Genomic DNA, 25,789 nt, shown 5'->3' with positions numbered 1-25,789 from the left:
TTTGCTAGTATCAATAATACCTTCAGCCCGACACTGCTTACGTCCTTCTCCAAATCGAGGATCAACGGACTAAGTTTCATGACTCGGTGTGAGAGCGAGCAGATGTCATGAGCGTAGTCAAGGTGTCTGAAGACACGAACGAGTGGCTCAGGCTGTACTGCTCTCCCTCCCCTTGAAAAGGGTCTCTGAGCTACCACTGTTAAAAAAGTGCTTCCTCTGGCTTCCAGAAAAAGAGCGTAATGGTGCTGAGGTTCTGGAACAACTTGGTGTCCAGAATAACGTCAACACCTCCACCTGGATGCTGCTAGGCAGCAAAACAGGGGAGAGGGCTGATATGCCGGGAACTTTCCTTACTATTGACGTTTCCGAAACCGATGTTAAGAAGGATCGGTTACAATCGGGCTACCGACTCTACTACGGGCTGGGGACCGTCACGTTACAAGTGTCGGCTCCTAAAACCATCGAAGGGGACATGCAGCCCGCGGTATCTTCATCTGAAGCGTAGATTAGTCGCCATATTTCCCAAATAAGTTTGCAGCATTGTAAAGCGACGACTGCACTTATCAGTCGTCGGATCAATAGATGCAAGGCATTTATATACCTTACACAAGAACGATGGGTTGTTGGTGGAGTAGCTAACTTCCAACATGCTGGTCTGTTGTATGAAAATGGAAGTGATCGACCCTGCTCCTGCATGGTATTCTCAAAAGACTTCCAGGCTAATTTGGTTAACGACCTGGCGATGATCGTTAATTTAGGAGATGAGCCCAGTTTCTTCAACGCGGTCAAGCGAGAGATCATCGACATCACGGTGGCATGCCCTGACACTGCAGCTCTGGTCGGAGAGTGGAGTATATCAAACGATATCACACTATCAGTTCACAGACGCATTTATTTCGTAATAGGCATAGATTCACCTCCATCCACTCCATTCCAGAATCTGCGGAAGACAGATTGGGCGATGTATAAAATAGAACTGAGCGCCTTAGTCATGATCCACGGAAAGCGCATCAAATCCAATCCAACGCAGATGATCACAACTAGCATGAGAGAAGCTTTGGAAGAAAGCTATCCACTCAACACGCTAGAATGGTAAAATACCATGGTGGAACTCGGATTTGGCAAAACAGAGACCATTTGCTTGAAGTGCACTTTCCTGGCAGCATACGCACACGCTTATATTCCAATTAACTGGCGTGATGTGAAGGTGATATTTATTCCCAAATCAGGGAAACCCACCTACACAGACGCAAGAAGCTTCCGACCGATCGGCACAACGTCCTTTCTACTAAATTCTACTAAAAGAACTAGAAAGATTAGTCGATCGGTTTATAAGGGATACACGCACTCCAAAGAAACCACTTCACCATAGCGAACACGTCCACCAGAAAGGCAAATCCACGGAGACAGCACTCCATGAAGTCACGGCAAAAATCGAAAAGGCGATCTCAGAAGAAGAATACGACTTAGGCGCATTCATGGACATCGAAGGTGCCTTCAATTGTCTCTAATTCGCGGCAATTTGTGATGCGGCAAGACAGTATGGAATTGAATCGCTGTAAATCAGTTGGATCCTTCACATGCTAGAGCGGAGAAAAACCCACATATTGGTCGGCCAGGAGTCTATTGAGGCAGGATGTGTTAGGGGCTGCCCACAGGGTGGAGTTTTCTCTCCGCTGTTTAGCTACCCACCTTTGCAGGGGCGGAAATCTAGCTGGTACAAGCAGTCAAGTTAACGGAAGCACCATATCCAGGGACAATATCAGAAATCCTACAGATGGCTCTGGTGTGGTACGAATGCAATGCAATAGATAAGACCTGGGGACTTTCACGTCATACGGTCATACGGTCATGGGTCTATCTGGAAATTCCTTGACAAACATCCTGTAGCTCTGATGCCGGTCGATCATATGGTTTCCAAATTCATACAGTGTTGTAATCACCAAAAGAGAAGAATGGTCGATAAATGGCCGAGTGTTTTTTCAGATTACAGACGGGATAGTCATGGAGGACGTACCGGGCGCAGTTGTGTTCTCGGGGAATCCGATTATGGACCGACCCCTCGAAAAAATGACGACAATTTTCCAGGCGGAGATATATGCCATTTCATTGGCAGCAAAAGAATGTCTGCGAAAAAAGTGGAGGGGTTGCACCATTCGAATCTGCTCCGATAGTCGATATATCAAGCCATTTGGTATGAAGTTGTCATCTGGTGCTGCTGAAACTTGGCCGACTGAACGAAACATCCCTGATGTGGGTGGGAGTACTCAAACGTCGCTGGAAATGAAAAGGCTGACAGAGTGGCTCGTAGAGAGTCTGGACCCGCAATGATGGGCCATAGATACCATCCATTGTCAAGTCTAGGATGAAATTGCGAGCATTTACGCAGCCTCCTGCCGGTAGGCGAAAATCCTTGTGGAAAAAACTGGGGTTGCCCGAGCAGCATTTTTGTTGTCCCTTAGGAAATGGAAAACCCTAGTAAGGCTTTCAACGGTACATTGCTCCTGAAACTTCCATATGGAAAATATTGAGGTAGTGGTTTCGGTTATGTGCAACCAATGTGAGGAGGAGGAAGGGGAGGAGGGGACGATCCTGCAATTTTTATGCATTTGCCCGGCCTCCTCAGATCTTAGACGAAGGCAGCTTAGTAAGATTTTCTTTAATGATCTCCACACTCTCTAACTCTGGAGAATGTTCTCAAATTCGCTAAAGCCTGCGAACGCCATAGGCGGGAACCCATTAAATAGGTGATTTATGGAGATAGTAAAATGGGACTAACAATGGTCTGAGTGCTCGGAGCTGCGGCTTCCCCCAGTAAACTAAACTAGCTAGCAAGGTGTCTGAAGAATTATGCTACATGGCGGACGTCACAGATAACGCGACGGAATAGGATCAGCGGCAGAATACAGTCCTGAAATTTTACCTCGAGGCAGCGCCACCATATGTTACTCTGATAATAACTATTAGTTTCTCCGAATCACCCTGCTCCAGTGAATTATACTCCAGATAAATTCGTCGTTAATCTGACCTCCGTACGCTGTGCTAAAATGTTCTTAAGGGCGCCAAGCCCAGCGGCCTTACCCCGCTTGACTGCCCTGATAATTTCAGTTTCATCTACCGTGACTGCACATTTCAGCACCTATTTTGTTTCGTACATCCAGAACACACACAGTACTCTATGCATTGGGGCAATGTTCCATGCTTCCCGAAAGAGGAGACTAAAAAGGATAGAAATTTGTGAGCCAGCAACCTGAAAATTTTGAAATTTTATTGCTACCGAAACAAAAACAACTTGAGTGGGAATTCAAACGATATTCGCTGGATATTCTGGGCCAAAGTGAAGTTAGATGCTGGCAGATGCGAATCCGGTATCGGGTTGTTTCTGACGGTTACTGCAAGGCGGGCTCTCTTGACCTGAGAGTCGTGTCCTGTCAGATTTTTGACTGCAAGAGTCACGTTAAGGAGCATCGCAATTGTACAGTGCTATGTACTAGCGGAGTCTGGCAATATAGTGGACAAGGAAGGTTTTTACGAGCAGTTTAGGGAGGGGGGGGGGCTTCCTAAAAGAGGCATTACGATCGTGATGATTGCTACGATGGACTCTGACAACATCTTGCTCAGACATATGATGGGGAAGCACAGTCTTGGATCGTAATGATAATGACGGAAGGTTTGTGGATTTCTGCAACTTCAATCGCCTCGTCGTTGGTGGCACATTGTTCGAGCACAAATCCTACCACAAGATCAGTTGAGTTGCAACTGAGAGCGACGGCCCCCAAATTGAAGCTGATCGGTCAACAGATACACGGAGTAACTCAACCCGCCCGACAATGTTTATGAGCATTGGGCCATCAGAAATGCTTTTTTCGTACGCTACATAGATTGTCGATCACGTTCCGAAGCGGAAGACAATACGGCTAATAGGGTCTAGCTGACTGCGGAATCGTGGAAGTGGATCGATGGACGGAAGGGGTTGAAGGCTCTGTTGACTGCTGCGAGTGATAGCGAGCCTGACGCGCTCGAACTTCAATACCGACTGAAATTCCGAGAAGTACAGCTGCTGAACTTGAGTGACAGTTGAGTGTGACAGTTGGATCCCTGACGTTGTAAAGAACATCTTGATAGTTTAATCGACAGGCAGGACATCTGAACACCTAAGGATTCATGTTTCCTTCCTGCTATTAAACTAATATGGATGTTTTAATTAGGAATGTTTATGAGAGTTTTGTTTCCTAGCCCTCAAGAAAAGGAGTAAACAGGCGGAAATCAGAAAGAGTCCTGGATATATGTACATAGTACAGCCATACGTTCTGTCGGTATTTTCAAAATTTATTACAGCAAAACTAAAATAGATACAAAGCTGAAATTATGCCAGAAGATACGAGTGGTTATTCTAAATGATCGCCACGGTTCCTCACACAAACTTTCAGACTCTTGAGCCACTCATCGATCGCTGCACGAACTGTTTCACACGGCATTTCACGCGGCCCTTCCACTATACTGCCCTCCAAAGTCGCCAAATTGGAGTGCCGACGACGTCGCCGACCTTTTCAAGCTTTCATTCAGAGGCTCAACTACGGTTTCTAACATATCATGTCTATCACGCCGTGGTAGGAAACTCCCCACTATACCATCACTGAAGGAGGGTGGTGCTCCCTTGAACGCATGGTGCTTGATCCTTAACCTGAAAATGACCTTCCATAAACCCGAACATTTTGGCTATTAAATTTTTCTTCGATAGAAAAGATCGTTTTATCAGTTCTTTTTGCATAAATGAAGATGGATTTGTTTTAATTTAGGTGTAAGTATTTGGCTTTCGCAGCGTCTGTAAGCTCCTTACTGGAGAAATACGAAAAGCATCTAAAGGCATATACTCGACCACCTCACAGATTCAGCTGACGGACAGCGACACAAAGTGCTTCTTAGGAAAATGTGCATGCTCGCAGTACGGGTGAAGTAGGTAGATCTGCTACCCCTATTATGAGCAGACTGCTTGAGATGCTCAGATTCTCTAGTCTCGATGACTAGACTCAGACGAATTCGTTTCCTCGGAGCCTTCCGTCTCCGAACCGCACTCCTACCCCTTTAGTAGACGTCGACCCTATGGTAAAGGTGTTTCCACGCCTTTGAGTTATAATGGTCCAGCTAACAACCAGACCGCTGGCTCCGCCATGGATCGACAACCGCCTAATTTCCAGTAACCAACCCAATCAGCAGCACTTGTGTTGGTATCATCTATCGTACAGCTTGCAGGCGCAAAATGCCTTGCTCCTTCAATAGCAGTAATCAAAGAAATTGGTAAAGCCGTCTCTGACTCAGGCAGAGGTTGACGCTACTGTTACTACAGAAAACTGCTGAGTTGGTGATAGACTCAGGTTCTATCATCTCTCTGCTTGTTAAGACTGTCTTCAACCAATGTATCGCCACACACACGACGACACAGAATTTGAACCTGTGATGTCGGCACTTTTGGCAGTTCACCATGGCAAACATGCAATAAGCGATCTCCATCACAGATTTCTTGTCCCAACATAGCCAGTTATGTTATATTACAAGATTCATTAACCTACTCCATCACTTCAGGAGTAAGCAAACCTTCGCTAGACTTCGGACGTCGTAACGCTGCGCTGCTAGAAGAATTCATAGGCGTCTGCTATCCACAGAGCACATATATTTCGCTTCTCACACCGCGAGCTCTTGTCATATCTCATTTCGAAGCCGCCAAGGAACTATTTTGCGTGTCAAATGAGCAGGCCATAATTTGACCATCTACCAGCTTCGACATCTGCGTCGGCTACTTTCCACCAACGCAGAAAAATGTGTACTGGGCAGGATTGATCTAGAATTCCTTGGTAACACCGTTTCTTTCGCCCTCCTTCGCGCAAGGTCAAAGCCATCGAGCACTCACCAGAGACAACCGCCGAGCTTCATCACTTCTTGGCAATGCTCAATTTCTACCGTCGCTGCATTTTGAGGTACATATTAGCTCCATTGAACAGACTTCCCGAAGGGCTTCTTGTCGTGAAACGCTGCTCTAGCCCTATAAACGGATGCACCGGACAAACAGATAGACCTGTGCGAAGTTGCCAGATCTCCCACCATGCTCAGCAGATACACTTGTACGCTATTGGAGGTGTGCTTTAATTAGCATGTTTATGCGCAGGTCGGGTAGGTGGGAGAAAGACACTCAAGGCAAAAATGGCTATGGGAAGGACACCTAGAACAAGAAACTAATATGGAAGAAGGAAGGAGAAAAAAACTTACAGGGCAAGGACTCGGAACCCCAGTACCGGCGGCTTTTGGGACCTCGAATGCAGGCCTCAGTGGTGGATCACTTGGCCAAAGAAAATTACGGTCCGGATTGATTATCTTCTCGAAAGAAGGTGATATGACTTATGTCGATATCCCCAGGAAGGTCACACCCCTTGGAGAAAGCGTCAGCTGAATCAGACGCTCCCAAAAAGGAGATTTGATGCTGGATCTCTGGTCTCCGGGCAAAACGGTTGAACATTTCCTCGGCAAGGTGGAGAAGTACTTAGAAGAAGAGGCACAAGTACGGGCTGGAAAGCAGGAGATTGTGATACAATATAAGGACATTGATGAAATCACGAGCAAGGCGAATATCCGCGACGCCTTAGAAAAGCAGTTCAGACTACTTGGTTTGCAACATTCCGCCATCAGGGGATTGCTGAAAGCAAACGGCGACTAAAAGCTTACCAGCTAAAGCAGCATTCAAACTGCGGGCAGCTGGTAAAGTAAAAATAGGTTGGATTGTTTGCCGACTCAGGGAGTAGGTATCCATTAAGCGCTGGCCGCATAGCGAAGAAATGCACCGGTGACTGTGACAAGTCAAAAAGATGCAGAAAATGTGGGGGAGAAGGTCTTATGTTCAAAGAGTGTAAGGCTGAGCCTGAATGTATGCTTTGCAAGGGGAAAAACCGCTGCGAGGCAGCACAATACCTTATCTCGCAGACCATCTATAAGAATGGAGTCGAAACTGCCATAATCAGCGAGCCTTATCGCAACAATAGGAGGGTGCCTGAACTACAGATGTAGTCTGCCTGCAAGACGGCAATATGGGCGTGTGGAAATCAAGCTATTCAAGAAGTGATGGAGTTTCTAGAAGTTGGATTCGTCAGAGCAAAAATAGCCGGCATCTATATATATATAGTTACTATGCTCCAACAAGCGCGATGATAGCAGAAAGAATGCTAGCTATGCTGGTCTCGGATGCAACAAGTCGAAACCCCAAGATCCTAGCGATTTCAACGAATGAGCTGTGGATTGGGGCGGTCGAACTACGAACATCAGGGGCCGCATTCTGCTCGAAACTTTCGCAGAGCTAGACTTGGTGCTTGCAAATACGGGAATTGTGTCCACCTTTCGTGGGACAGGGTCGAGCTCAATAGTCGATCTGACATATAATATGTGAGTATCACATTGGCGAGGCGAATGGCATGGCTTGTCAGTGAGCATTAAACTCATAGCGACCACCAAAAAATTTTCCTCCAAATCGAATATAGGTCATCTGGCGATGTGCGTTCCCGCGAAGCTGGAAATCATGGCTGGTCCGTGAAAGGGTTTGAAGAGGATGTATTCATAGAGATACTATTGGTAGGCCATAATGCCGGTGGTGCAGCTTCAGAAAAGGTAGAGCAAATGATGGGACACATAATGAGAGCATGTGACGCTGCTATACGGCGGGTTTTTGCAAAAAGGTGGTCAAACTATCAGTGGGAAGAAGAGATCACGCAGTTGCGGGCTGCATGTTTTCGAACGATCTGCCAACGATCTAGAGGAAGACCAAACTTCGACGAGAAATGGCAAGTAAATGTGAACCTTCGAGATAGGCAGGCTCTACGGATCAGTCAGCGAGAATGCTTCAAGGAACTTTGCGCAGAGGCAGAGCAATGCCCCTGGGGAACAGCGTACGAGGTGGTTACGAAGAAGATGAGAGAGTGTGACTTCCACATATAAGCAAGCATTGGACCATACCTGCGGTAACTGAGGAGGAACGTGCGGAAATTTGCTGAAGAATTGGCGATAACAAAGCTCCCGGTCTGGATGGTGTTCACAATAGACCACTTAAACTCGCTGTTAAGACCATACTCGACTGGTTGATCAGCGTTTTTGAAACATGCATGGCAGAAGGAATTTTCCCCGATCGGTTGAAGAGGCAAAAACTAGTTGTGCTACCGAAGTTGAATAAGCAACCAGGTTATCATCACACCGTCTGATTTGCCTTATCAACATAGTAGGAAAGATGTTCGAAAAGGCCATTTACAATGGACTTCTTCCTATCTTTGAATAAATAGTGGAGCAGGTCATATAGAAAAATATTAAAGCTAACGTTATAAAGCGTAATCCCCAACATCAGTGTCAACACGCTTGCCGGGCGGGACAGTCAACTGAAACTGCTCTGTATCAGCTGATGGATGTACTACAAGATGCCATAGAAACAAAAGAAGCAGCACTGTGTGCGTTTTTGGATATCGAAGGAGCATTCAACAACACATCACACACGGAGGTACAAGGTGCCCTGAGCCACAACGGAGTGGGAAACACCCTGGCTTTCTGGATGGGCAACATGCTAGAAAGTAGGCAAATATAAGTACCGATAAGTACAAATTCTGTTGTCATGAACACTACTCAAGGTTGTCTACAGGGCGGGGTACTATCGCCGCTGATGTGGAGTATGGTAGTGGACGAACTCCTGGACGTGCTAAAAATACTGGAATACAGTTTCAGGGTTACGCGGACGACATTGTTTTAACCTGTAGGGGCAAATATGAGGATATGTGATAGAATCTAAACTGGACTAACGGCTACTAGTGCCAGGCGCAGGAAGGTAGAACTGCGGATCAATCCAGCCAAAACCACCAAAGTACCATTCACTAGGAGACGTAAGGTTGATCACCTGAGAGTCATAAGGTTATATGACATGGAGGTGAAACGAGAAACAGAGGCCAAATATTTGGGAATTACACTAGACCAAAAATTATCCTGGAAGACACATGTCGGAAACACTTATCGGAAAGCCACGGGGGCTCTGATGACTTCCAGGTCCATAGCAGTGATATATACTGCAATAGTAAGGTCAATGATTACCTATGGGAAATATACGCCATAGACAGATGTGCCTCTTTTAATCTCGAAAGAAGCTACAAGGAGCAGAGCATTGCTATTCTCATCGACAGCCAAGCACCGATCAAGGCACTTAGGTCCAACCAGGTGAACTCTAAACTGGTATGGGAATGCCTTGAGAGACTGAATACGCTCGGATCGTACAACAAGATCTGGATTCTCTGGGTTCCAGGCCATGTTGGGTTGTAAGGCAATGAGGCAGCGGACGAACTAGTCAAGAAGGCAGCAGAGACGCATTTACGCGGGCGAAAACCCTTCCGTGGAATCGGAAAGAGTTTCATAGCTATGACATTGAAGAGGAACAGTTGAGGGAACTATACTGAGCGGACCTACCCGGAATTGGGCAGTATAGGGTGCTTTTGGGAGATTCGAACCTTCGAATCATAGTGGGAATTCTCACTGGTCACTGTCGGCTAAACTATCAAACTAGGGATATCTACGGACACTGCCTGCAGGTTTTGTACAGAGTGTGATGAAACCTCTATACACGTCCTGGGGTAGTGTCAGGTATTTGTGCGTAGTTAGTCGAGGCATCTGAGAGAACACTTAATACCAGATTCAAAGTTGAAAGATCTGGAAGTAGGGAATATACTAAAGTTCCTCACGGTTATAGGCTTGCTTGGGGTACTATGATTAATAAAATCAGCAAAAGGGGCACAATAGTTCCTTAAGGACTAAGGTGCGACCTTCCCTTAGCAGAATAATAATAATAATAATCCAACACAACAAACCTATTCACCATCGACGTCGTAGACGATGTTCTGAAGCTGGCTCGAGGCGCGATGTAGTCTAATAAATGCTGTGCCGTGGTGACGTTAGACGTCAAAAATGCGTTCAATTCCGCCAACTGGGGGTAAATAAAAAGCTGACTAGCTAAAACGGGGGTCCCTATTTATTTGACTAGCTTCTCGAAAGTTACCTCTCGGAGAGGACACTTTGGCACGATACGGACAAGGGATCCAAGCACTATACCTTCTCCGCAGGAGTACCACAGGGCGCAGTGTTGGGTCCTCTCTTGTCGAACGTGATGTACAATAGGTTCCTTGTTCTTCCCATGCGAAAGTAGCCCACAATAATTGGTTCCACTGATGATCTAGCCATTGTTGTCGTCGCGAAACAACTTGAAGGCGTTGAAGTGTCCGCTAACGGATGACTCGCAGAAGGGTCTCTGGACCCACACTTTGATTCCCCGTGTTGAGGAGTGGATCCATTGATGACACGGCGGAATTAACTACCATCTGACACAATTCCAGTCAGGGCATGGTGGTTACAGGAAGTATTTGCACCAATTCAGGTTGTATGATTCTCTCCTTTGTCCTGAATGTGGTTGCACATCTGATGACCCGGAGCATGTTATGTTCCACTGTCCACAATTCTACTCAGAGAGGAGGAGCCTGGAAGACTTCCTGAAAATCAACATAGGCCCGCAGAACATCGTCGGGAAATGCTGGAGTCGGAGAGAAACTGCTGTACGGTGAACTTCGCAATCAAAAGTGTACAGGAGGAACTTGGAAAAGCGGACCGCGCAAGGAGGACACGAGGAACGTTGTTTTACACAAAACCTTAAAAATGTGTCATTAGCTCTTTTATGATAAGTGCAGGAATTTGTAAACAAAGTTTTAATTCCCAACTGACAAAAAAATCACATCCCAATACCACTTTTTCGTATCTACCACGGTCTAGCTCCTTTAAATGCATCGAAAATACGCAAAATAAGTACTCGTTAACGAATTCCTGGCTCGATTCAAAGTTTCTCTGCAGTAATTTGTACATATTTACCCGTACACCCACAAGAGCCAGGTGAAAACGGGAGATGGAATCAGATAGTTAGGCAAGGGCATCCACTAAAATTTGTTTCCCCGAGAAGTCGCAATCAAGCGGCAGTTGCTGGTTTGCAGGTACCACACTAGTAAATACGAAAGCAGCACAAGTATTAAAAATTAACACATGAAATGGAGGAAATAAAGTGAATGGTTCGAGCAGATGGCAAGGATATGAAATTTTCAAATTCCAATCAGGCGACAGAATGTTTTCAGTTTGGATGGTTTCCGTGCAACCGCAGCAAATGGATGCGATAATTGAGCTTAAGGTCTAAGTGTTTTCTGGTCTATTTGAGGTACGACCCTCTATCTGGGATTAAAAATCCATAAATTAAGTTCCGAATTTACATTTATGATGGTCTTAGTTGGGTAAATGCCACAAACGTTGCATGGATACACTAAGGACTATCCCAAAGACTTTCATCTTAGCGTTACGGAAGACCCTTGGAGAGTTTCCCATCTAATCTTGAGCACAAACACAAGAGAATTCCTCTGAAGGAACATCCTCTTGAAAATGTTCTGCCGACAAAGGACGTTAGAATAGCATAAGTCGCGCCTTTCCCCGGAATTTAATGATCAATTTGCCTGGAATTCTCGGCTTAATATGCGCTTTAATAAGAGACGTGAGTTTGTCTGGGCTATTTCAAAGGTGTTTTATGCCAAATGAATTTATGCCTCCAGCGCAAACTAGGGGACCGTAAACTTTCACAGGAAAAAAATTTAATGAATATTTTGAATGGATCTAAATGAGAGTGGAATCGTGACAGCATTCCGCATATATTCTGCCGTGGAAGCCATTCTCAGCTAATTTAAAACGTGTGTGTTGGAAAATAAAATTTAATAGCAGAAGAGCTGTAGCGACATTTGGATATACGAAGGACTTATGTACACACTGTCTCCACGGCACACTCCTACATAATTAGCTCAAGGTCTCCATGATACTGGCAATGTTGGCGTTCCTTGTACGCCAGTATGACCATCACCACAAAATACTTAGTTTCATTAGTGAACAAATAATGACCTTTATACGTGTGCCGTCGCTCCAGACTCACATTTGGATGGAAGCAAGGCGGAATGAAACGTACGTGATGATTGGAGCTTACTGCATCAGGTCCTGGTACTGTACGAGTACTACCCTCGCTTGACTTTGCTCTGCAGTAAGGCTTTCTACATTTAATTAAGTCCAAGCGCTCTCGAAATCCTGGAAACCTTGTTGCACGTCGGTCGCACAAATGCATGAAAGGAAAAAGTGGGCCTACAAAAGGATTCTGACATTGCCATTTCTCAGATTCGTCCTTGTCGACATCGTCAGCACGCTATTAGTCTCATTAGGACCGGTGCAATTTCAGTGCGGCGAGAGTCATACCAATTCAACCCGTAACCATGATTTGAGCACACCCACATACACGAACATGAAGGATGTGACCACAAAGTGACTGAAATGGGAAAACAAGGCTTGAAAATTGTAGGATGAAGGTATGGCGCAGTGTGGAGAAGTTCATTCGGTGCATTCAACAATATTTTGAAGTTATGTGGGCAAAGTCTGGCCAAAAATTGAATTATGGTTATTGCAACTTATAACTGAACTTTGAAACGCATATGAAAGGACGCTTTATGAACGAGAATACCAACGCAGAATTAACCAGAGATGGACTTTCTAGAACCGATTCCCAACATTCTTGGAACGGTCTCTTCTGCTATAGCTAACTCATTTGTGAGATAAATTGTGATGATATGGGTTTCCAATATCCTTTATGTTGCCCAGTACCATGGTTGAGTCTCTTTACCTAATTATGGGAGCAGATTAATCGAGCTCCGAGTAATTTACGTATTTGTGTCTTTATTGCCGAACTATAACACTCTTGGTCATTCCCTAGCTTTACCTATTATGGAAACTAAGTGTCATTGTCAAGTAATTTGCTTCAGCAATAATGGCATATATCTGCATGGTTTCTAGGCAAGTGGTACATAATATGTCTCTTTACCTGTCACATATGAGTGAAAGATGATCTACATACTTGTGACCACCGATATACGAAGAACCTAGGAATTTCTGAGCTAAAGAGTGAATATTTTTTTCTGAAATTTAAGTTTGATACAAAGTGGTATGCTCCTCATTCCCAAACCAGGAAAACCCACCTACACAGACGCAAAAAGCTTTCGACCGATCAGTCTAACGTCCTTTCTGCTAAAAGGACTAGAAAGACTAGTAGATCGATTCATAAGGGATACACACATTCCTAAGTGGCCACTTCATCATAGGCAATACGTCTACCAGAAACGCAAATCCACGGAGACAGCACTCCATGAACTTACGGCAAAATTTGAAAAAGCGATGTTTGAAAAAGAATACGCCTTAGGCGCATTCATGGACATTGAAGGTGCCTTCAGTTATGCCTCATTCGCGGCAATTTGTGATGCGGCAAGGCAGCATGGAATCGAACCGCAGCTAATCAGTTGGATCCTTCACATGCTAGAGTGGAGAAACATCCACATATCGTTCGGCCAGAAGTCAATTGAAGCAGGATGTCTCAGGGGCTGCCCACAGGGAGGGGTTCTCTCTCCATTGTTATGGCTCTTGGTAATGGATACCCTGCTCTGGCTCCTGAAGGAAAAAAAAATTTTTGCACAAGCATTTGTGGACGACCTAGCCGTAATAATTACCGGCAAGTGTGGGGACACAGTATGTGACCGCTTGAATGCAACTCTGCATCAAATCCACAGCTGGTGCCTCCGCAATGGACCAACGGTGAACGCTAGGAAGACTGGACTAGTTGTGTTCACTAGGAATGTCAGGTGCGACAGTTATACACTGCCCACCTTAGCAAGGGTGGAATTCCAGCTGGCACAAACAGTCAAGTACTTAGAAGTACATTTCGACTCTAAGTTATCGTGGAAGCATCATATCCAGGAACAATATCAGAAATCCTGCAGATTGCTCTGGTGCTGTAGGAATGCGATAGGTAAGACCTGGGGACTTTCACCAAAACGGATATGCTGGATGTATACAAACATAATAAAACCCATTTTGATGTATGCATGCATCGTCTGGTGGCCAAGACTGAACTTTGCTAAGAGCAAGAAGCTGCTAACGCAGATTTAGAGACTTGGTTGCCTAAGTATTACTAGAGCAATGAGTACTACGCCGACTGCGGCGTACCCCCCATTCACTTGGAGGTGAAACGGAAAGCAGCCAATGATGCATATATACTCGATACCATTGGAGCGTGGAAAGACGGCCAATCACACGGTCATGCGTCTATCTGGAAACTCCTTGAAAAACATCCGGTAGCTCTGATGCAGACCGATTATATGGTTTCCAGATTCGTCTTTGAAAAGACATACACTGTCGTAATCACTGAAAGAGAAGAATGGTCGACAAATCGCCATGAGTCTTTTCAGATTACAGACTTAATAATCTTCACCGACGAGTCAGTTATGGAGGGCGGATCGGGCACAGGGGTGTTCTCGGGGAATCCGATTATAGACTGGCCCGACCCCTCGGAAAAATGACGGCCATATTCCAGGCAGATATGCCATTTCATTGGCAGCAGAAGAATGTCTGCGACAAAGTGGAGGGGTCGCACCATTCGAATCTGTTCCGACAATCGGCCGGCATTGTCAGCACTAAATGGCACCGACATATTAACCCAGTTGGTATGGAGTTGTCATCAGGTGCTGCTGAAACTTGGCCGACTGAATGAAACATTCCTGATGTGGGTGCCGGGGCACTCAAACATCACCGATAATGAGGAGGCTGACAGACTGGCTCTTCAAGGGTCTCGATTCACAATGGTGGGGCCAGAACCAGCTCTTGAAATCCGATCATCTATTGTCAAGTCCACTCTGAAGGGTGAAATTGCAAGGATTCACGCAACCTAGTGGAAAAATTAGGACTCTTGCCGGCAGGCGAAAATCCTTGTAAAAGAGCCTAGGATCACTAGAGCGGCATTTTTGTTGTCCCTTAGAAGTGGGGCATGAAAACCCTAGTAGGGCTTTTAATAGGACACTGCTCCTTAAACTACCATATGGAAAAGATTGGGGTAGTGTTTTCGGCTATGTGCAGCCAATGTGAAGAGGAGGAGGAGACGGCCCTGCGCTTTTTATGCAGCTGCCCGGCATCCTCAGATCTCAGACGAAGACACGTTGGCAATTCTTCAATGAAGAATCTGCACACTCTCTGCCTCTGGAGAATGTTCTCAGATTCGCTAAAGCCTGCGAACACCGTAGGCGGGAAGCCATTGAATAGACAATTTACGGGGATAGTACAATGGGCCTAACAATGGCCTGAGCCCCCAGTAAACTAAACTTAAAAAGTGGTGTGCTGGTACTGACGACACTTTTAGCTTCTACCATTTTTTTGTTATCAATGCCTTGAGAGGGATAAATTTTATCTTTAGATCGTTCTAGAAAAAAGAACAAACTGAAAACCGTATGCTCGGTGTTTCGGACATGAAAGGTTTTTACTTGCAGTGTACATGGATTGAGTTAATCAAACTATTCACATTAATGAATAGCACTGCTTTAAGGAGCGGTAAATTTACAAAAAACAGATAATAATAAGAGGTCGGGCGCTAAGCAACCTCTGTAGAAAAGTAAGCAAAAGCCAGCCGACGGGCCACGAACGCGAAACCCTTCAGCGACGTGGCTAGGAACCACTTACATGTGGCGCTGGTAGATGGCAATTCCGCTAGCGGGAAACTATCGCCGGAGATGTGGACTAGTGTTAAAGCCAGGCTGTTGGAGATGGTCATTGAGCATATCCTGGACGCATGGATAAGGACACGCTTCCCATTCCCATTGGCGACTGAGTAGGTATCAAGGGGGGTAACCGCAGACGAACAACCAATGTTTTCATTTGCCGAGTTGGATGTTGTAGTTGCCAATGTTGGGAACTCATTTACTTTTAGAGGGAGAGGCCTGGGCTCTATCGTCGACCTCACGTACGTGAGCAACGCATTGGCAAGGGGAACTACCTGGTATGTCAGTGAGCATTACACCCAGAGCCACCACCAGACGATCTTTATTAAAGTCGCTGACGGGCCAAGTGGCTGGTTTAATGCTCACAGAAAGCGAGTAGGGATGTCGGGCTGGACGACGAAGGCATTCGAGCAGGATACGTTCTCTGAAGCTCTGGCACGGTGACCGAAATGGCATCGAGAATCACGCTATGGCTGACCGAGGTATGTGACGCTACTATGCCCCGAAGGCGAGAGTTTGCAAGCAAACAACCAAACTATTGGCGGAATAGCGAAATCGCGGAGCTAAGATCTGCATGCCATCGAGCAAGAAGGCAGTTCCAGCGATCCAGGGGAAGACCCAATCACGAAGAGCGCGATCGGGATTATAGGACGTTGCGTGGCAGAATAAAGGAGGCCATTCGTAGGAGCAAAAAAGATTGCTTTTAGCCGCTGTGTGTGGATGCCAACATAAACCCCTGGGGCATGGCCTACACGCTGGTTATGAAGAAGTTGCAGAGGCAAAGGTCGCCTCAGGTGACCTGTCCACCGCTTCTACAAAAAATTGTAACCACGTTCTTCCCTCATCATAAGGGGAGCAGATATCAAACGGAGGCTCAATGCGAGGTGGATGTAATACCTCGCTTTACCGAAGAGGAACTTCGGGAAGTCAGCGGAAGGATTGGCGATGGCAAGGCTCCGGGTTTGGCGGTGGGGCCAGATCTGATTGGTTCATAAATAATTTCGAGTCGTGCATGGCGGAAGGCGTATTTCCTCCACATCCTATCGACCTATCTGTTTGTTGGACACTATAGGAAAGATGCTCGAATGCATCATCTACAATAGATTGCTCCCAATCGTGGAAGAGGGGAATGGTCTTGTGGATGAGCAATATGGATTCCGAAAAGCCCACTCTACCGTTGGCGCGGTGGGAAGAGTGGTGGACTTGGCTCGAGAGGCAATTCTTTCTGGCAAGTGCTATGCCGTGGTGACGGTCTATGTAAAAAATGCATTCAACTCCGCCAACTGGGACCGCATTAAAGAGTCATTAGCCAAAACTAATTCACTTGGTTACTTGGCTAAGCTAATCGAGAGTTAACTGTCGAACCCAATGAATACATCATTACAACGGGGGTATCAGAAGGTTCGGTGTTGGGTCCCCTGTTCTGGAATGTGATATATAACGGAGTGCTCTTGCTTCCCGTAGCAGAGGAGGCCACGTTTATCGGTTTTGCAGATGACGTGACGCCATAGTGATCGTTTCTAAACTCCCGGAGGATGTGGAGGTTTACGCCACCGAGTCGGTCATGGCGGTAAGGTCCTAGTTTGAGAGGGCCGGACTAAGCCTAGCAGAGGAAAAGACGGAGCCAATCCTAATTACAAATCACCGGAAAAGAAATACGATCAGGCCGCGGATTGTAAGCCATATGATCGTCTCAAAGCCGATCATCGAATACCTTGGTGTGCCTCTCGATGCCAGGCTGAGTTTCAAAGGGCATATATCGTACGCCTGTGAAAAAACTGTAAAGGTCACCACGACCCTTGTCAGGACGATACCGAACGTAGGTGGGCCAAAACAGAATAGCAGGCTGCTGATAGCTGGGATCGTGCGGTGCATATTGTTATACGCGTCGCCTGTATTGACGGAGGCTTTGGACAACGTACAGAACTGAAGGAAGATAAATTCTGCCTATCGGCGGGTCCACCAGGAAAGGAAGCAGATCACCGGCGAACGGCAAGAGAAGAATCACATAAACTCTGGCAACAACGGTAGGACGAGTCGTCGAAGATTCGGTGGACATACAAGCTTATTCCTGATATTAGCGAATAGCTTGACCGACGACACCAGGAGGTGAACTATCACCTCACGTAGTTTCTCATTGGACACGATGGTTGCTACCGAACGTATCTGCATCGCATCGATCTGGAGGATTCCCCGAACTGTTACAGATGTCGTGGGATCCCAGAGGACGCGGAGCATGTGTTATTTGAGTGCTCAAGATTCTGGGAGGAGAAAAAAAGCCTAAGGGGAAGCCCTAGGGGTCGGCGTGAGCCCCCAAAAACTTAGTACTAATACTACTACTTAATACTAATACGCACTGTACCCTAAAGACAGTGCAGGAAGCGAAGTAGCGGAAGACTGCAAAGTTGGAACCATGAAGGCCTACGGAAGACAAGCCCGCCCCGCGAAGTAATGCCTATATGGTGGTCACGTGGGGCAAAGGTAAGAGAGAGGTGGGGCTGCTTTTTTCAGTGGGTGTGAATCCCACACTACATCCATGCCGGCTTTGATGTTCACACGGAAGAGCTGGAATGGATGTGTCTTTCTAAGATGTGTATTATCATATTTATATAGGGCAAGCATGAGCCACATAAAGCCTCCACTGTTCCAACACAAGGAGATGGATAACTCCTTCTTCTTCTGCTATAGCGCTATAGTCTCATGTCAATCCTTGGTCCCCCGAAGTCTTTGTTGAGCGTCGTCTTTTGTCATCCATCTTCGTTTTAATAGACAACTTTTCTTACGTTTTTATCTGCATCTCCACGTTAGGGTTCTACTGAAACTGCTTTACAATTTCATAGAAAGAGTAGATCACAATTTGTCCAAACCACAAGACTAACAAATAGGCCTTAACTAACCCATTTTGCCTCGAAAGAACGTGCAACCGGCATCAGGGAAAACCACATTGGTATCAATGGAACTCATCATATTTGTGCGAAACAAGAACTGCACCAACGAAGGATATGTACATGTGGCAATATCTAGGGCAACAGGCCCGATAGCTGATACAACTAGACGGAAAATCGGCGTCTGCGTCAAAACAGCGTCTCAAGCCTCGGTTTTAGCCCTATGGAAGATCTAGTGGGCGATACCTCTTGAGGCACCACTGAATATCCTGGATAACCAAGTGGTAATCAAAATGACTTAATCCAAAGTGTTAGGCGACTCGTCCTGATGGTTGGATAGCACCGGAAATAAATGGAGTCGCGAATGGAGGCTTTGGTGTACTGGGCAAGAGTAATTACGTCACCTTAAATGAGTACCTGGATCGACTATTACTACCATATGGATATGGAATGGAAATGGATGTGAAGGCAGACCAAGTCAGTTCCCGCGGAAGCAACAGTAAAGAGATCGAGGAAAATCCTATCTCTATCAACTGAACAGTAGTAACGCAATCTTTTTAGACAAAAGCACGGGTTCCGCTGTGTTCAGTGTAAGGAAATTAAATATACCCAGAAAGAGGATGTTTAGAGCCCAAAGATAAAAGAGAACCTTAAAAAGGCCAAAGCAGAGAACGAAACCTACTCAACCTTGGAGGCGGTTCCATAATGTGCCAGACAACGCAACTGGGAACGAAAGTTTCGAATCAGGAAAAATCAAACCCACCATCGAAAGCTGCTGATGATTCCAAAACCCCCATTGAATGATGGAGGTCGAGACCACCCCGAAGGTAAAATCTGGTGGATCGCTTCCACCTTCAGCAAAGCTCTAGCCACCCTGAATGCTTACTTCGACGTTGTGAATTTCAGAGAAAATTGCGCTCCAAAGTATTTTGATCCACCTGAAATAGCATTTTCAAAACAAAAACCAGAATCGACCACATCCATGGTAGCCATGCTTTAGACCATCCCTGGGATAGAATCTAAAAAGTGAACGATCTTTGTGAAATCCCCTTGTCAGAAGAAATGCATTTGTTGATCATGCATCCTTCATCCATCTAGCACTCCCGAATTGAGTAGGAGTCCTATTTTGTACAAAAAGTGGTAAAGCATGGTAATCATAGGAAACTACCTAATAACATTCACTCCCTCATAAATATGCACGTAAGGACACACATATCTTAGAGTATCCGGCTGCCGGCAGTAATGATACCATTGAAATGTTTACATTCAACTTATATCCGAACATTTGCACTTACCCATCACAACACATTCCTGCTGCAGGCGAGTGGGCTGCTCAGTGGAAGCCTTTTCCAACTGCACTGACGATGCCTCGCCATTTTGCTTTTCCTGCTCTAAAGATGATAGTCCTGACGTTGACGAGATAGCAGGCTGTGAAACGGAGAAGACTAACGAATCAGGTGGCACTATTCCGCCGACGTCAACAGATGTGGGACTCGGTGTTGCATTTGATTTTGATACTTCTGCGGTAACTGAACCTGATCCTGAAGATGGCACCCTCACTTCAGCGGCCGAAAGTGCCGGCATTGTTGCAGATAATGACGAGGGGGATTTTACCGCATCATTTGAAATTATTGCGGTGGATTCTTCCTCCTGAATAGCGGCGTCCGTAGCGTTACCATTCGTCCTTGCCGGTAGTTGGAATGATAACGAGGCTGAAGGCGTCGCTGCGGGCAGGGGTGGGGATGGGTTATTTGCTGTCGAATCACTACTCACTATGCTATAGTCATTACGGAATTGCGATAAAACATTCTCGCTTGCCAGAATGTCGGCGTTCTCAACGCTTCCTGATGACGTTATGATATAGTGTTTGGCCAAAGGAACATCTACAAATTGAATTCTTGTAGTCTCTGGGCCACTATCGTTGTCGGGACCAGCTTTTTCGACCTCCGCTTTCTTATCGTTGCTGTTGTTGTCGCCGCTGATACCACTGTCGTCATCATTATCATCGCTGTCGTTCTCAGAATCAATGGATTCGTCATTTGGGATGATACCACCAGATTGGAAATTAATGTGTTTGTTCTGCATGTTACTACTTCCGTCATTGTTATTACTACTATTTAGGACCGCCGTTGTTGTTGGCTCCGTCGTTGTCGTTTGTGTGGTTGACGACAACGATGATGGTGTTATTGTGCTGTTAGATAGATTTAATGAAAAGCCTTGCCATCCATTTACATTAGGATCGTTTTGTGAAATATTCCTTTCAGCTGATTGAAACTGGGGGGAGCGTTCGCTGTTTGCTCCTTGTAGTTGCTGCCTCCTGCTAGGATAGACGTTCTCTTTCGAGGCTGCAGTTGTCGACAGAACCTGTGAGAAGAAGATAAGATTTATGTAATTTCAGAGGAAACTAAAAGACAAACTATCTCGGATATAATCAAGTCCGGAAATAGGAGGGCGACTGTCAACCGGTTCATACCACGAAGGAGACAAGAAATGGGAACATGTTCAACAGAAAACCATTCGGAGTTTTTTCCGAGAGTTGCAGTCTTTCAACTTTAATTACTCTCTCCTCTGTATCTGGAGATAATTTATTAAGCTATTTTTATATGAGACAGAAATTTCAGAAGTTTTCAATCAAACTCTTTTTCCAATTACTAAACTGTCGAATGGTTACTTCCCTGCTTTTCCACAAATTTTAATTATTAATCAGCCTCGCCGATACACGTAAAGTTGTGAAGAAGGGAAAAGAGCTTCAACTGGTATCGACATAAAGTTCTCAGTTCCAGGGTCCCTAGATGACCGTTCCACTGAATCCCTAATTAAATCCCTTGTTAAATATTTTCCCTGAAAATGAAATCATTCCCTTTGGCTGCCAAAGGAAAGAACATAGTTTAAAGTGTCTGGTAGTTCACAAAGGATGTGGAGGAAAGGGCAGATATTTTGCAGACTAGCCTTTGCTTCGTTTCCAATGCAGAAAGTCTGGGAGAAAGGCGTCGGGTATGAGGGATTGGAAATACTTTTTAGTTTCGAAAGGAAAGAAGAATGTTAGGAGTAGCATTAGCTTTCTACTTGACTATTTTCAAGAAAATGGAAAATTGTGCCAGACTAGTTTCCTTTTTAGCCCCTTATAGGAGCATCTACGCAAAATTTTGGATATTTTAAAAGTGGCGGATGCTTGGTATCCAAATATGAAGGCATGTACCCTTGCATATTTAATGAACTTGTGGAGCAAGTATAGGTACGCGACCAGCACTAGAGCGGTGTGAACTAAACAAATGTTCTGTGCGTGGAGTCGACGAAGTTTCTCCTAAGGTACGGTGCTCTCTGCGGATACATACGGTGTACATCTACGTATTTGGAGATGACAGATAATATAGGTAATGCCGTGATATTGGCCGTCATCACCTTCCTAACAATCGACCTTTTGAGGGGATAGCTACAGGCTACATCCCGAAAATAGGCTATGTAGCCTGTGGCCTGTAGGTGGAGTGGGGTAGTCGGTTTGAAAACATCCAAGTTCTTCCGGCGTTAGACGCAACATTGGATAATATTGATTTTGTGACCATTTTCTGAGGAAGACTGTCGACTTAATGCATGTCGTTTACTAGCCTGACAGTAAGTACTACACTTACAGGGAACACCAAGCCATCTTTCTTGATATTAGGGACGAGAGGGGAGATGATTAAATGGTCCTAAAGAAGTGATGATTGGAAAAAATTGGCATGAGAAAAAGGCGATTGGTACCAACATGACAATAAGAGATTCTTTCGCAACCACGAAATCAGAGTATTAACGAAACCACGTTATCGACACTCTGATGTTGTCCTGCCTTCCAGTAAGAAGGTTTTACCAAATCGGCAAGATGAGAGGGAGTCCTATAACTACAAGGAAAAGGGTACAGGGATTTCATAAGTAACTTTGTTCGCCCTTTATTGAATTTGCAGAATGACTTAAGATAAACGCAAACCCATGGATCGCTGCCTATAAATTTGTTATGGGCAAGGTGTGTAGAGAAAAACTATCTGAAAGGCCGATTAAGAGAATGGATCCGATGTCGATGACTTCAGACGACGCGGCAGGACGGGCCCCGGTCTTGTCGAGAAACGGTCAAGGGTTCTTAACGCATCGACGGCGTCAGGACGTAAGTATATTAACCCGAACAAACCAAATGCGTGTCTGCACGCTAAATGTTGGCACCCTGACTAGAAAAACCAAGGAACTCACAAGAGCCTTTCGAAAAAGACGTATTGATATCTGCGCTTTGCAAGAAACCCATGGTCTAGTACAAAAAGCTACTACATAGAACGCGAACGCGGTAGAAATGGTTATAAACTTCTCTATTTTGGTAGCCCACACACTCAATATGATGTTGGCATTGCCATTTCAGAGGGTTTCTGTGATGCCATTAAAGAAGTCGAACGATTTGATGATCGGCCGATGAAGCTCACCATTATATCAGTTGATCGCACTATTCACTTCTTCACCGCGTACGCACAACAGACAAGTCGACCTGATGAAAAATGACTTCAGGCAGTAAAACGCAAATCGACTATATTCTCATAAGGCACCGACATTTTAACTCTGTCACTGATTACAATGCAGTTTCCTATGAGAACATCGCACCTCATCATCAGTCGTTGATTGCCATCCTGCGAATTAAGCCACTGATAAAGCAGCGTGAGGAACGCACTGACCCGCCGCGCATTAAATGGTGGCGATTTCGTGAGAAGAAAGAAGGTCTCATTTAGACGATTACCAACCATTACGAATGTGGAAGAATCGTGGAAGCAATCATCCCATCGTCAAAGCGGCCTCCGCAACCCTCGAGGTCACCAAGCCAGGTAAGCAGTACTTCAACCGAAATACTTGGCTTTGGAATGATGATGCACAAGTTTCTCAACGATAAAACGCTGTCCAATTGGCAAATTAAGAAGAATGCCAACCTTGAAGCAAAAATTGCGACCGCTGGCACCGGATCCGTCCATTACGAGGTCCTTTCCAATAAAGTAAACACTGGGTTCAATTGCTCTACCACGATCCGAAAAGTAAAGTTCGAAGTGTGGCGGGTGTATCAAAACCGCTTTGTGTCTATGTTGGTGTTCAACAAAGAAGCACCCTCTCACCACTCCTTTTTGTTTTTGTTTGGACACCGATACACGGGACATCCAACGCCCAGCGCCCTACACACTGCTTTATGCAGATGATGTTTTCCCAGCGTCTAATAGCAGAAATAATCTCGAGCCACTTGTCCAAAAATGGAATGATCGCCTCATGCAACACGGTCTCAGATTGAATCTGAATAAAACTGAGTTCTTGATGACCGATTCCCATGAAACGGGCACAATCACTGTCAGCGATAGTGATCTGCGCAGAACTGAGCGATTTAAATATCTCACGTCAATGCTGTCAGCCAATGGAGAACAGCGTTATGAAATTGTTTCAGGCATTACGCAACCTGAATGAAGTGGTGTTCCACAACTGGTGTTCTTTATGATTAACGTAGCAACGAACGACTCAAATCTAAAATTTACCGCAATGTCGTCCGTCTTGTCGCTATCTATGGTTCTAAGTGTTGGCCGACTATAAAAGTCAATGAGCGGCGTTTTGCGGTAATGGAAACGAAAAATTTGCATTGAACTAGTGGCGTGACACGTTTAGATCACATTCGAAATGAGGATATCCTCGATCGATATGAGGTTGCGCCGATCGTGAAAAAACTGCGAGAGAGGCGTCTTCGATGGTATGGTCACAGCCGCTCTACGGAAATCCAATCACCAAGATTAGTTTGAACATCGAAGTCAATGGAAAGCGACTAATAGGTCGGTCGAAGCGATGATGGTTTGATACGCTGGATGGGGATTTAAAAGCCTCGCAATTGCATCCAGATCAGGCATTTAATAAAATAAAAAGGCGAAACCGATCACGACAAGCCGACCCCCCTTGTGAATGAGATAAAGGCTGAAGAAAAAAAATTGCGGCTCCGTTCGGATGATTTTGATCAAGTTAAGCCCAGTTGAGAGGTATGCTTGAAGGATAGGTGTTTTTTGTAAGTTGTTGGTGGTCAAAAGACCTTGCTTAGTGGCGGGAGACGACCAAGAGGCGAGAGCTAACCCAAAGATCTAGAAATTGCGAAATTGACCGCGAATATAGAATCTCAATTGAAGTGCTCCGTCGACATGTGCTTGCACGCCACTATGCTACCCAGGCTCGGGAATATGGGAGTGGGGGGAGTCCCTTGGATACTTCGATCTATCACTTGTCGACACGACGGATCATATCCTCTATCAATTTTTCTCTTGCCTCAGATGTATTGTGAGGCGCGGCCTTTGAGGTTCTCACCCCATCTTGACATCTCCAGGCCATGATATTGGAGGATGTCCCTTTGTTAAATGTTTTGCGGGTTAGAGAGGTGTAGCGAAAAAGGAAGTCTTCAAATTAAAAAGGAAATCAGTTTGAATTGATTTCTATATGTAATTCAAAAATTAGAAAAAATGAGCAGCGCAGTCAATAAAATAAGAATAGAAACTTAAAATGAGAAAATATTATTAAGAAAAAGAAAACTCCGCAGTAGCCCGATTGTAAAAGGAGGAGGGATGAATAGCTTCAGTCTGAATGGCTGTACGCCACCACAGCGTCTCAAGGGGTAAGTGAGCAAAAGTGCAGGAACTTTGCAACCTTGCAGATTACTCATTGAGGAGGCTATCACTATACCTGGCAGTTATGTATAAAATGCAAATCCATTATGACAAGAAGGAGAAACTTGAGGTCCGGTACGGATAACCAGCGGAAGTCGTCTGACTTGGTGACCGGGTCGGGCTCCCGTGATGGACAGCACGGCGTCGCAACCGTTAGTACTACGAAATAACGGCGAAGGTGGACACAACATCTTACCGCCCCTTGTTGCACCAGAGATTCGTCGAGCGTTTCGCACAATTCGCGCACGTGACTGTGCAGTAAGTCGCAGATCTGTACCGCTTTATTACTCGCAGCGACACAATTCCGGCCATCATAAGGGAGCGTGTTAACTTGAGGTCATCGCGGAAACTGGTGACTAAGAGTCGATGGAGCCAGAGGCGGCGCACTGCAAGCTACAGTTTCAGTACTCGCCGAAGCACTCTTCTCCACCGTCCAGCTGAGGTTCGGGTCCTCCCAAAGAACGCAAGCAAAATAAGACCCGACGGAGGAAACACGCATCCAACTATTGGTCATTCGCGACCGCCGCAGCAACAATACACACGAAAG

At 45.5% G+C, this 25,789-nt stretch overlaps 1 protein-coding gene across 1 annotated transcript in view; it reads right to left on the bottom strand.

The window, feature by feature from the left end:
• The window catches only part of LOC119661166 (altered inheritance of mitochondria protein 21), a 248,694-nt gene that overhangs the window by 44,223 nt on the left and 178,682 nt on the right, over positions 1 to 25,789 (bottom strand). Inside the window, exon 5 of the mRNA XM_038070381.1 lies at positions 19,846 to 20,914. Coding sequence (XP_037926309.1) covers positions 19,846 to 20,914 — 1,069 coding nt within the window. The remainder of the gene's footprint in view (positions 1 to 19,845; positions 20,915 to 25,789) is intronic.

Source organism: Hermetia illucens, chromosome 1 (genome assembly GCF_905115235.1).
Source record: "Hermetia illucens chromosome 1, iHerIll2.2.curated.20191125, whole genome shotgun sequence".
NCBI lineage: Eukaryota > Metazoa > Arthropoda > Insecta > Diptera > Stratiomyidae > Hermetia > Hermetia illucens.
This window is presented reverse-complemented; position numbering and strand designations above follow the sequence as displayed.